General features: G+C 41.2%; 1 protein-coding gene across 2 annotated transcripts in view; it reads right to left on the reverse strand.

The window, feature by feature from the left end:
* CENPP (centromere protein P) overlaps window positions 1–13,770 on the reverse strand; it is a 163,056-nt gene extending 149,286 nt beyond the window's left edge. The window contains exons 1-6 of one of the 2 annotated variants that reach the window (XM_053377640.1): window positions 13,646–13,770; window positions 12,115–12,270; window positions 11,014–11,171; window positions 9,655–9,776; window positions 4,631–4,719; window positions 380–476 (exon numbers count right to left, since the gene is read on the reverse strand). In XM_053377640.1, coding sequence (XP_053233615.1) covers window positions 380–476; window positions 4,631–4,719; window positions 9,655–9,776; window positions 11,014–11,171; window positions 12,115–12,251 — 603 coding nt within the window. In that variant the 5' untranslated portion in view covers window positions 12,252–12,270; window positions 13,646–13,770. Of the gene's footprint in view, window positions 1–379; window positions 477–4,630; window positions 4,720–9,654; window positions 9,777–11,013; window positions 11,172–12,114; window positions 12,271–13,203; window positions 13,311–13,645 lie in introns of those variants that run through there. The other variant, XM_053377641.1, reaches the window with a different exon arrangement.
* Between the last annotated feature and the right edge of the window lie 117 nt (window positions 13,771–13,887).

Consider the following 13,887-nt stretch of genomic DNA (forward strand, 5'->3'; position numbering starts at 1 on the left):
CCTCTTCTATGACAATTCCAGAGTTACCAGACTCTGAATCTGTGACTAACAGTTCAGACTTACAGATGAGGAGTCTTGTCAGCCTACCAACCACACAATGCTCTTGACTCTCCCAGAACCTCAACAGACAAGACAGTGAAAAGTTTCAACTCGGCAGTCCACACAATCATAAAACATTATTTTTGAGGGACTGAGATTTTTAAAATAGCACAGAACCAAACAACCATGAATTTATATTTTCCCCCAAACTTGCAGTACCATTTAAATTAATCCATATTTCAAAAACCAATGTCATTCAGTTTTCTCTTGTTCCATAATGAAGCTGGTTAACAGAGAAAAAGGAAGGTTTAAAAGAAAGCATAACTTTTCAAAACACTACCTTGAAATGGGTCAAAGTGCGTTTCCGATGATCACACCACTCAGTGAAATAGGAGAGACATTTGAAGAACAGCAAGAGATTCCCACTCTCTTCAACTCTAGAAAACAACATTATGCCATTAAAAAATATTTCCGTCCCCCTTACAAAAATACATTTATAATTTTTTTTTATTAAATCTTTAGATCATCATTAGATTATCTTTAGGCCCTCTGTTGGAAAGAACTTGCTAAAGCTGTTCAAACCAAATACCACATCATTTTGTGTATCTTCTGTTTAGGGTGATTTGTTGTACTGTTTTAAACAGATCTTGAGAGGCTTAGTCCCAATTTGGATGCAATGTTAATCCATAGTTTGTTTAGCTTAACTATAATTTGTTTGTACATCTGAAACCATAGTTTGGGGCCAACAAACCAGTACTGTAGATTACAGTTTGCTGTTGGTTTGTAAAACTCAGTTTGCATTAACTGTGATTTGTAATTACATCTGTGTTCCATATCCTGGTTTAATTCTTAATTGCATTGCTCCACGAATGCTGCACACTCGCCTACACAGATACAAGTGAAGGGTTGCTGAAAATTAATCTGCTTGCTTGGTTAAGAAACTGTCACTGACACTTTCACAGACCTCACACACCCTGCTCACTCTGCCTGGCAGCTCCATTCCCTACCATCTCATGATTGTCAAGCTTCCAGCAGCAATGATGGAGTGGGAAGGCAGGGAAGAGACCACAGGCACTTTTACTCATATCTAACAAAGAATACAAGGGACGCGGGTGGCGCTGTGGGTAAAAGCCTCAGCGCCTAGGACTTGCCGATCGAAAGGTCAGCGGTTCGAATCCCCGCGGCGGGGTGCGCTCCCATCGCTTGGTCCCAGCGCCTGCCAACCTAGCAGTTTGAAAGCACCCCCGGGTGCAAGTAGATAAATAGGGACCGCTTTATAGCGGGAAGGTAAACGGCATTTCCATGTGCTGCTCTGGTGCCGGTTCGCCAGAGCAGCTTGTCACGCTGGCCACGTGACCCGGAACTGTCTGCGGACAGCGCTGGCTCCCGGCCTCTAAAGTGAGATGAGCGCACAACCCTAGAGTCTGTCAAGACTGGCCCGTTCGGGCAGGGGTACCTTTACCTAGCAAAGAATACATGTTAAAAGCACACATTTGCAAGCCCTACCATCACCAACAAACTCTGGGCAGGATTAATCTAACGAGTCCCATCAGGAACTCCTGAAATTGATTACCGGTAAGGTGAACAAAAAATAAAATGCTTCTGAAGTTCTCCAGCCATTTGAGAGGTGGGAACATATAAGCCAAAGGATCACTGCAAATTGTGCAAGGCACGCTAAACCACTGTTTACAGTGACATGAAAATGAAGTTGTTAAAAGAAAATTGTAACACATGCAAAAAACAACAACTTATGAACCACAAGCTACGTGTGATAACTTTTAATGATGTTGAACAAGGAAATGTTTCAGAATTGTTGGATGGACTCAAATTTCAGTTGGCTGGTAGGCAAAAGTCAAGTTTAATTTAACATTAAGTCTTACCAAAAAAAAAAAAAAAAAAAAAAAGGTTTTTAGAGTACCAAAGCATGATTACGTTTTTGCACCCATACTGGGGTGGGGGGGTCAAAAGCAGTGACCCTTCCAGTTATGGCAAAAAATGCTTCATGTTTTACCCTCCTCCACTACCTACAAATGTAAGAGTCTTTCAGTGCTTAATTGGATCCAGATGTGATTTAATATTCACTTCTGGCACACTACTGATGGACTCAAATTTCAGTTGGCTGGTAGGCAAAAGTCAAGTTTAAATGCTTCATACTGCATCAAGAAAGCAGCTTTTGAAATAATTACGCAATGAGTTAGTTGTGTGATGATGATATAACAATCAAATCTCGTTTATAAGATTTTTTGGGGAAACTCTTTCCCATCATTATTTTGGTGAATGTGCCACATCAATTATGTTAGGCAAGAGCTGGTATGCCAAAGTAAACCCAGTCTGGTTTGCTAAATATCAATGGGCACTATGTACATATGAAAACTGTTACTGCATGAAATCAACACAGTAAATCACTTTGTGTGACCCATACAACAGATTATACTAAACATTGGCTGCCACTTTTTATGTTGCTCTCAGAATTGGGCAGAACTTCTGAGATGCCACTGCCTATTTCCACAGATGAAGAGAAAGAGTCAAATGTACTGAAACCAGCAGAGAAATTCAAGATCAGTTAGGCTCAGGGAAATACCACATGCTGAAATAGAAATCCTGACAAGAAAACCTACATTTATGTACTGCAAAGATGCTGAGCTTATTTTTTTCATTTATCTTTACCTTAATTTTGCGGCCATGCATGTTTCTAAAGGATCTAAATAGTTAAAAAATAAAAATAGCCATATTGAGGGTTTTGTGTTTGCTTTTGACTTCCATTTGGTTTGATTTGAAAGGGAAAGGAGGGGGGAACTATGCGCTTGTAAATATTATTTATTCCAAGCCTGCTGTTGTTACTGGGAGAGGGGGAGAGAAAGCCTTCCTCAGGTGTATTTTGAGTAGCAATTCTCAAAGGCAAGGGATGCTGTAGTGACTCCCTTGACTTTAAGAATTGCTTCTAGAAACATGCCCATAGTGATTCCCCACAATTCACTGGACCAGGACTAAATCATATTTCTAACACTTGATTTCCCTACACAAACCTCCTTTTTGACTGTCACTACCCCCATTTCTGCGGTTATTTTAAAGGGGAAGGAAAGAAGATTTTAAAAAACTCACATGACAAGTTCTCTAACCTATGAACATCTTACATATAAAGTATTTGTGAGTGTGGCAGCAATTCCTCTTCAGGTACTTTTAGAGGAAACTATCTGGACACATTCCAGTCTGGGTTCAGGCATGGTTTTGTTCCAGACTTGGCCTTGGTTACCCTGACAAATGACCTTTTCTCAAGTAGCGATGGGGAACTGAAATCCTGCTGCTCCTGTTATAAGTCTCAGCAGCCTTTCATACCACTGACCATGGTATCCTCCTGGACCATCTCTATGAGTTGGGGATTGGAGGCACTGTTTTATGGCGGTTTTGTTCTTACATATTATTTTTTCTCTAATTTCTTATGTGCCCTTCACCTATAAGTTTCCAGGGTGCATTTCAGCAATTTTAAAATACATCATCATCATCATTATTAAGTTTTTAGTTTTCAGTTTTCCAATAATCGCATGGAAATCAATACATACTCAGTTTGACTTCTCCCCTCCTCTTAAACATCAGTTTAAAACAAATTACAGTCAACAAATAGGGTGGATACTGAAAATATTATCTCAGCTGTCAAAGGCCAAGATAAAAAGGTGCCCTTCAGCATATGACAGATACATACTTGCATGACATGTCTCAGAGAATGGCATTGGGAAACTACGTGTCTACAACCTGGCAACATAGTTGCAGGGTACCACAAAGCACTCTTAAAAAATTTTCCAGGGTTGTTTAGCATCAGTATGAAGCCATTGGGAGCAGTCACTGGGAAGTCTAGGGTACAATGTCATCACTGTGCTGATGCCAACAAGACTGTTTCTCCATTAAAACTGAGTCAGGAGCGGCTAGGCACAAGCTGAACCCGTGCCTGGCAGCAGTGGTGGGCTGATAGACTGAAGCTGAACCTAAGGCAGAGACACTGCGGGTGAGTGATTCCCAAATCGCAGATTGGTGCACCTTTAGAATAAGGTAGTTCATTCTCAAATACAAAGCTGTATTATTTTGTATAACCATATATGCCAGCAATTTAATTAAGATAGCAATTTTATACCACATGTGGCTGAGGGACATCAAGCCCAGGGGCTGAATGTAGCCCTCCCTATCCCACCCTCAGGACTCTCCCTAGGTCATACATCCTCTCCCCAGGCCAAGTCAGTCACCTGCCCAGTGTGAAATGCTTTTCCCTGGGTGGAATGTGTCCTTTGACTGTGATAGTGCCTTTTTGTTACCTGAATGGATAAGTGTATAGATGCACCACTGGAATGTAGTCTGCTAAACTATGAGCCATATCTGTTGATACTGGCCCCACCAACCACTGACATATGGCCCCTGGAAAATTACCCTCAAGGGAATAAAAATTACCCCTTGGGCTAAAAAGGATTCATTGCCTTACTTTACCACGTAGCTGAATGTCTCAATGAACTCAGTGGGACTTGGAACATACTTTATGTTGTATGTAACTGACATTGTCCAAAGCAAAGAAAGGTATCCCTCTATATATTAGTAGAAGTCTTACCTTGATACAAGCTTGCTTAAATCCAAATATTCGTCAGATTCTATCACAATGCTAAGGTCCGTAACAATAGCTGAAACATTTTTGTTACACTGGTTCAGAAAAAAGAAAATGTTTTATTAATAGATAAAATAAGTAGAAAATACACAAATTTAGGACTAAAATATGATCAAATTACAACGATTTTTTCTATCTATAGTACATAATAAATCAATGAAAGGTGACCATTGAGAGAAACTGCAATTTGGCAGAAATTTGGATGCCCTATGTTGATCTCTGCATGAGTTAAGGCTACTCCAAATTCTCTTCAACATTTAGGAAAAGTAAGATCTGAAGACACATGAGTCAGTCATGCTGCTGATGCCAAGGAGGCCAAGAATAGGGTTCTCTACTTCTGTAATAATACAGAAGGTGTCAAACTTGCACTATACTGCTGGCTTACCCTTCTACCACTGTAAAGTGTGCATTTGACAAGTGTTAAACTACTCTTGGAAGATCTGGCAATGATTACTGCTGTTTCCTCTGGGATGCTTTTAAGAGATGGCATTTTTGGCTCAGGGCTAGAATGTATCCTTCCAAGTAGAAATAATAGTTGGGAAGAATTTTTGATCTACTGTGACTTTATTTTGTGAAGAACTATGGAACAGCCACTGCTTTTAGAAACACAGGAAGCAGCCCTATACTGAGTCAGACTACTGCTCCACTGGTTCAGAATACTCTACTCTGACTGGCAGCAGCTCTTCAGGGTTTCAGATGGGGGGCCTTTCCATTCCTGTCAGGAGTTGAATCTGGGGCCTTCTGAATGCAAAGTGGATGCTCTGAGACAAAGAAACAGTAGTAGCTTGCTACCTACCAAAGCAGTAATACAAAACCAGTACCCAAGTTAACATTACCACAGAAGTAAACTACTGCTGTCTGAAAAGCTTCCATGTGCACTCTGAAGAGCAAAACTTAGCAAGGGTGAAATATTTTAGGTAAACTAAAATCTTCAGAAGCTTAAGTTACATATTTATATCCAAGTGCCATCTTGTGGTTGAAAGAGAAAATGACAAATGCAACGTCCTAGTTATTGAGGAAAAGAGATTTTATTTTAGATTTATATCCCCAAAGCAGCGCAAAGCATTCATGAGCTACCACAAGTCCATTCTTAAAAATATAGAATAACTGTAACCATACAAAGAAATGGACATTTTAGGAGATAAGTGAACAAGTTAAAAAAATTACTGGCAAAAGGGCTCCAGAGAGGGGCTGCTTAAAATGGCAGCCGCTCGAGTGCTGCTGCTGCTGCTGGCACCAACAAAGCCCAGCCCCCTTCCTCCTCTAGACAGGGCGGGGAGAAACCAGGAGGAGGGAGGGAGGAGGTACCGCCACCGTGTGAGGGAGAGGGAGGGAAAGAACGAGTTTGTTGGTGATCCAAGTGGCGATTCCCAGACTGTCCACGGGACAGATCCAGAAGGCAATTGGGCCTGATCTGGCCCGCGGGCCTTAATTTGCCTACCCATGGATAAGGCTATCAAGAGCTGCTAACCATGATGGTCATGAGATATTACAATGTTTTAGAACTGATTATCCTAAAACACTTCAGCAAGATTCTTTAGATGAACTTATTGATATCACATACTTTAAAACTAAAGGTTTGGGGTTTTTTATTTGATCTCTTGTTTCATGCTATTGTTTCCACAACATGTGGAGAACACACTAAAACACCCATACAGCTGGTTTCCAGGGATGTCAAATACATGTATAACAGCAACATGCAAACAGTCAACCATTTTCACTCCCTTGACTTTGCTGCACTCCTACCCGCTTTCATTTTACTTAAGGAAAACCTATTACTTGTTTTTACTTTCCTTCGTTCTCTGATCTTGGCAAGACACAAATAGTAATTCATGGAATTACCATGTAAATGATGTAAATGGAAAAGTCTTAGGGAAAGACCAACAGATTACATCAACTCAACTATGCTGCAAATGGCAGTTTGCCACTTATAATGGACATCATGTGAACAATTTCTGGTCTTTTAATTTTCACAGAAAAATTACTTCATTTCAGCAGACAACCTAAAGCTACAGACAGTATTACAATTCCACTGTATGAAAGATCTACAGGTGGATATTTAGGGATAGCTGAATGCCCTCCCAGAAGGCACATCTTCTGCTTACATTGTGATCTTTTTAGCACAAGGTGAATATTTTTTTTATTTTCCAAGTCTTTTTAATTTTTAGAATTGTAGAGTTAGAAGGGACCATGAGGGACATCTAGTTCAACCTCTTGCAATGCAGGAATCTCACTTAAAGCATCCATGACAGATAGCCATCCAATCTCTGCTTTAAAACCTTCAAGGAAGGAGAGTCCACCACCTTTGGGGAGGGGGGGGTTCGTTCCACTGCTGAACAGCTATGCCATCAGAAAGTTCTTCCTGATATTTAGTTGAAATCTCCTTTCCTGTAACTTGAATCCATTGGGTTTGGAGAAAACAATGCAGCAGGAGAAAACAAGCTTGCTCCATCCTCCGTGTGACAACCCTTTAGATATTTGGCTATCATATCTCCTCTTTCCCAGGCTAAACATACCCAGTTCCTTCAACCATTCCTCTTAAGGCTTGGTTTACAGACCCTTGATCATCTTGGTCACCCTGGAATAAATTTTACCTTCATGCCAATGTACGACTAGCCAGTTTCCTTCTTTAATCAGGATTTGAGATTAGAGTCTGGAATCGATTAACAAAGCTAGGTTAAGCGGGGACACTATCTAATCTTAATAATAAGCATTAATGTACAATTAAATGTGGGAGATAATTTCACTCTAGAGGAAGCATGTTACCCCACAGCCTAGCACTGATTACCTAACCACAGTTTAAAAAGCACCAGCATTACAACTGAACTGCCCCACTAAGGGCAGATGTTTGTTGTAAGGCAAATGCTGCACATGACAGACTACTAACCAATTCCAAGCAGGATTATCACAGCTACAGTTGCAGAGGTAAATTACAGGAAAGTGCTATTTTGTGCTGTATTTAAATTATAAGTGTAAAAAAATAACTAAGGTTGCTAGGTATATTACAATTTGGTGTTTCTCTGTCAGAAACCTAGGATGTCACATAAACAGAGGCTCCTGCTTTAATGACAATTTATTATACTATATAGCTTTATAGTATATTTCATAGCAGAAGAATACATAATCTGCAATACTCACTTTGTTCATGCATCATAATCAACCAGTTAATAGTTTACCATGAATGAACAGATGGCTTCCAATTCAGCTCCCCTAGCAGGAGCAGAAACAGCAAACAGCAATCCTTGGTTTAGTGTTATATCCAAAACCATCCCAAAATCAGCCATAAATCATGGTTTGCAATTCCCACTCATGCAGTGGGTGGGGAGTTGAAGCAGAAGCCACTTGCATGCTCACAATGAGACCTTGTTTGTCCTACTGGGATATGTGAACAAGGTGAGTATGACGGACTTTAGACCTACATTATAAAATATAAAATAAAAGTCTGGATTTCAGTGCTAGTTTATGTAACACTGGTGTACGTATATTTTTCTAAAGGGGAAACAATTTTTCAATAAAGATACAAATGGCAAATCTATAGTAATTTATATGTTGATGCTCATGACTATGTCATTATGAGATGGAAAATGCTGCCATCTACTGGCAATTTAGACTTATACCTTGTTCTAACAGGACACGGTGGTCTAAACCACAGAGCCTAGGGCTTGCCAGTAAGAAGGTCAGCGGTTCCCTTTACCTTTAACTTGTTCTAACTCAACCCTCCCATCACACCCCATTTAGATTACAATCCTATACACCAGTGGTTTTCAACCAGTGTGCCGTGGCACCCTGGGTGCCTTGAATGATGGTCAGGAATGCTGCAGGCAACACTGGCCTCTGTCCCTCTTTTCTTCCCTCCCTCCTCTGATGCCCTATCCTGTCTCTGCCTCCCAAAGGTTTGCACAGCTGTTTATCGCAGCAGCCCTGGCTATAAGCTCCTCAGGCGAATGTTGCCTCTCTTAGGCACCTCTCTTAGGGGGATGGTCAGCTCAGACACCAGGGACAGCAGCAGCAACTTCTCCCGGGAGGACTTCCAAGGAGAAGGGAGAGGAGAGGAGGCTGAGGGAATACTTCACAAGGGAGTGTGTTCAAAAAAGGGTGAGAGGCCACCAGCTCTTCAGGCAAGGGGTGACCTAACTGGGCTCCTGAGCCCCAGGGGTGCTGCAGAAAGAATGTAGTTGGTTAAGGGAGCCGTGGACTCAAAAAGGTTGAAAACCTCTGCTGTACACACTGAAATAAGCAACTGGACTCAATGGAGCCTACTTCTAAATAGGCAAACACAGGATTGTGCTCTTAAATGGAACAAGTCACCAGAAGAACTAATCTTTCATGTGTTTCTAGATTAAATGCACATAAAACACTCAGGGGTGTAGTCTTTTACTCAGAGAAGACCCATTGAAATTAATGATCATGACTAGCATAGGTTCATTAATTTCAATACTAAAAGTTAGTTGAATACAACCCTCAGTACTATTCATTGCATTCTATGAGAAGGAGAGATGGGATGACAAGGTGACTCAAACAACTCTACTCAGAGACTAGTTAAATTTGGCTCTTCTTCAACTACAGTACTTCCATGCAAGTTTAACTGTAAGAACTGGTGCTAGAGGTTTCTCTCATTTACTTCTTTCCTCTTCATCCGTTTTTCATTTTGCTTCACTTTACATAGTTGGCCTGAGAGTCAGTGCTGCCATATCTGTTAGTGACCTTATATAAGCCACTCTGGATGCCGTTTCAGCTGAAGAGTGTGACATAAATGCTTTAAATTAAATACTGCAATGAGCTTTCTTTTTAGAAACACACGTGCGCACACCAAATACTAATCATTAGCAAGGAAAAGTGATGTTATATCTTTCATGCTGAAGAAAAATGCTACTAGGCTTTCTAGAAAAGTAGTTACCAAAAGAATCAAAGTGACGCTGTGACCAAATATAGATGGTTGCCAAAGAAAAATCAGACTTCCTAATATATACCTGTTTGATATGAACGTCTTCTTCCTTTGCCTGATTTTCTTCCATGAGTTGAAATTCCAACTGAAAGGACACTGAATGGCAATTTCCTGATAGCCTGTATTTGTGTGTAGTTCTAGTTCCACCTACAACAAAAGTACAAAAAAGAGACCTTTATTAAGGTACTGATATCTGCTTAATTCATTTTAAAAAGTAAGTAAGTAATAACATTAAAATTAGCCATATTTAACATCAAATATTTATTCTACCAACCAGTTCATGATTACAATTGTCTGAAGCTGGGCTGGAGGAACTTGTGGACCCTCCAGGTGTTGCTTGTTCTGAACTGCCATCTTCCCTGACTATGCTGGCTGGGGATGATGGGAGATGGGACTCCAGAAAATATTTAGAGGACCCCTATAGAGTGAAGTAGCCACATTCATTCCAAACCACACCAAGGAACAATCTGTATTGATAACGGACTCACAGTGAGTTCCCCAATCAATGAAATGTCTAAGATCAAGTCAAGGTTATGTCCAGCCACATGTGCTGGGCCAACAATGTACTGAGACAGTCCTGTCATTGACATGGAGGCTATGATGTCCGGAGCCCACCTGCTTGGGCAGCCTTAGTATGAATACTGAAGTCCCCCATGACCACTCTGAAAAAGCTATTCAACATAATTTTTGAGACTACTCACACCTGCCTGGTCAGGGAGATTGTAGTACACTGGGATGAACAGTACATTAACAACATCTCTGATCTGTCTCTCTGGCCCAACAACACATACAATCCCTTAAACCCAGACAATGCACATTAGTCTCCTCCTAGAAAAGGGGATGAATTTTTTTATGGACTATGGTGAACCCCTCCCCATCGTTAATCTCTCTGACGTGGAATGATGTTGCACCAAATACAGTTGAACACACCTGGGTTAGCAAATGGCCACCAAGCTCATCAGTCCAAGTCTGTTATACACACCAAGTCAGCTTGGTGACAGATGTTTTATTCTGGGCAGATCTGGCATTAGTCAGCACCACCAGTATAACCAGTGTTGGCTGACCAGTATCCCCAGATTCTAAAATACAGAAGGAAAAACAGAAGGAGGAAGGGGGGCTTTCATTTAACTAGGCCTCTTCCTCTCCTCTGTAAACCTTCACTCATCTCCATACCTCCACCTATCTGATATCATGAGGATATGCAGTCCCAATACATCTTATGTAGAATTAAAGACTATACAGAAAACGGAAACTACAGCTTGAGGATTTGGACAACAGGTTATCCTACTCCAGCTGTAGGATCTTTTCAAATATGATAAATATGATATGACAGAAACTTATAGAAATTAAGAATGGGTGAGGCATAAAGAGTCAAAATACTTACTTTTCTCCACAGGTTTTCTAGAACAATGTGTGAAGCAAATGCCTGTAAATTTCATCATGAAGAAGAGATCAGATTCTAAGAAGTCAAGCTGAGTTTTCAAGTCTGGAGAAAATTCATAGTGCCTTAAGTCTTCTTGAGATTTTCCTTTAAATGATTTCCTGATAGAAAAAACTTCAGCTGTCAGCAAGAAAATGAGAAGCCTACTTCCAGCATTGACATATTGGCAAATAGCCTATTTTTGTGTGTAAAGTATTTCAATACACATCTCCCTAGGATTGTTTTACATAGCACTAGACTTACATTGCACTGGACTGCCTCAAATTTAATGAACTTGGTCCAATAAGCCATATTTTATTCACTTAGAACTGTGTACCCAGACACACCCTTCTCTCTTCCTTTCCTTGCAAGTTTGGCTTTGGCACCAGTATCCTAGATTATTAAATCTAGGACTTCCAACAAATCAGAATATCTTGGTTTCATATTCTGTTTTTTTTTTTTTTTTTGGTGAATCCTTAAACTAATGTATTTCTCATCTGGGAAGTCGCAAGAAACAGTGGCTTAAGAAACTATCAGTGCCAAAGCTAAGTGCATGAGGGGAAGAGGAAGCCTACAGGAACACAAGTTGTTCTTGTTGCAATAAGCCACGAACCAAGATCATTATATTAAAAATGAGCAAACTGATCATTTTAGTTTTAAATCTAACAAATATGATAATTAGGCAGGTTGTACACAACAGTACTCAAGCCCACCTGTTCTTTACACTGGTGTTAATATTTATTTTCCTTTTCAAACTGATACAACGTGAAAGCTTATCTATTGTTGAAACAAAAGGTCATTTCCAACTTTAAAGTACCAGCTTCCTAATCACTGCATGTACTGGCTGCCACTAAGATATCTGTAACAGATGCCCTTTTACATTTGAGTAACAGAAAAAAGTTCAGTTTTACATTGCCTGCATATAGGATAAAGACAATTTTCTACATTACTGTCCAAAGCAAACTCAGGACCCTTCAAGGATCAGTCCCAAACTGTACATTAGTCAGTTGGCTTTACATATGAATAAACATGGATTGAGCTAATTAGATAGATATATTTGCATACATAGCCTTCATTATCTCCCCATCAGAATAAGCAAAAGATCCATGTAGACTACATTCATATTCTTCTGTTAACATCTTAATTTCTTCTTCCAAAGACTGGATTTCATTTTCATAAATCTTAATATCATTATTATTCATTTTTCACACCCCAGGCTTCCTACAGAAAAGAGAATGAAAACAGCAGTTTGGTAAGTAATGGGTTCCCCATCCCCCCCAAAAAATTAATGTAATTGAAATTAAGGTTAAATGTTCAAACTTAAGTGGGAAAAGTAACAGTTATTCATTGGCTTTCTTACCAGACATTCTGGTAATCATCCCTAAAAGCTTTTTAAGGTTGGCATGATTTTGTTTATCTCTTAATAACTTAATGAAGAAATTAATTTGAAGTAAGTGAATTTGAATTTTAGGGTACAATCCATGTAGCTAGCTCATCTTAGTTGTCAGAAGCAAGAATGAGATTCAGCTTAACTATTCCAGAAGTTTATAATATGCAGTTAGATTGCTTGAACCAAATGTAAAATGTCCTGAATCCCCTCAAGATCATTGGATATATTCTGTGGGACGGTGACATTAAATAGATACAAGTGCTGTGATCTGAGAGTCTAAAATACCAAACCACACATGACAGTCTTGGCAAACTTGTCCTTTTTTTTTCCTTTTTTTTTTTTTTGCTCTGTAAGTACAGTGGTACCTCGGGTAAAGTACTTAATTCGTTCCGGAGGTCCATACTTAACCTGAAACTGTTCTTAACCTGAAGCACCACTTTAGCTAATGGGGCCTCCTGCTGCTGCCACGTCGCCGGAGCACAATTTCTGTTCTCATCCTGAAGCAAAGTTCTTAATCTGAAGCACTATTTCTTGGGTTAGCGGAGTCTGTAACCTGAAGCGTATGTAACCCGAGGCACCACTGTATCATGAAGGTAGAAACACAGGGCAGGGGAGAGAGCAAAATGTGCTTTCCAACGTATGCACACATATACGTCTAATGGGGACAGAGGTCAAGCCCTATTAAGAGTACCAGGCTTCCCCAGTGTTTTCACCCCGAAGGGTTTTTGTTATGCGGTGCTTTGCCATCAAGGCATTACACTAACCTCACCGTCCCTGCCATCAACTCTGAGGGAGTCGAGGCGGGGGCGAGAAACAGTTGTTGACGGAGGGCTTCGACCCCAGATGAGGCGGGATGAAGCGGTCCTCTCAGGCGGCAGAAATGCAAGAGGCGGCCCCGCCACCCGACCCTGGAGAAGCTCCTCTTTGCCGCTGGGGAGGCCAGCATAGAAGCTCCCACCCCGGCAGGGGCAAAAATTTCCCTCAGGGGCAAAAACGTCTCACACAGGCCTCAGCTGTGGGGCCATTTGGCATGGAGACCCGCCGCGACTACGAAGGGTGGGGCGGGCCAGGCGACAGGGAACGGCACATGCTCAGAGGCACTCTCGCCAAAGGCAACAGGGGCCCCCGTCGTTGCTTCAGCAGCAACTCCCGGCAACTCTCCCCTGGCCCCACCACCCCGAGGCTGACGTAAGGACAGCAACGTACCCCTCCCGCCGCAGCGAAAACCGCCCCAGCTCGAGCTCCTCCGACCAGGCGTTAGATCTGAACTAACCGCCAAAACAAAGCGCGTCTCAGACGCTACCATCGCTTAAAATATGCAGGGGGGGGTAAAGAAGCTAGTAAGCTTCGTCATAACCCTGGGGTTGGGTTAGGTCTCCCCACAGCACGCCACAACTTTTTCAAAGAGCCTTGCCGCGAACAGAAAAAGATTCCGCGGAACAGCCCAT

The sequence above is a fragment of the Podarcis raffonei genome, chromosome 2, assembly GCF_027172205.1.
Source record: "Podarcis raffonei isolate rPodRaf1 chromosome 2, rPodRaf1.pri, whole genome shotgun sequence".
In the NCBI taxonomy this organism is placed as follows: Eukaryota; Metazoa; Chordata; class Lepidosauria; order Squamata; family Lacertidae; genus Podarcis; species Podarcis raffonei.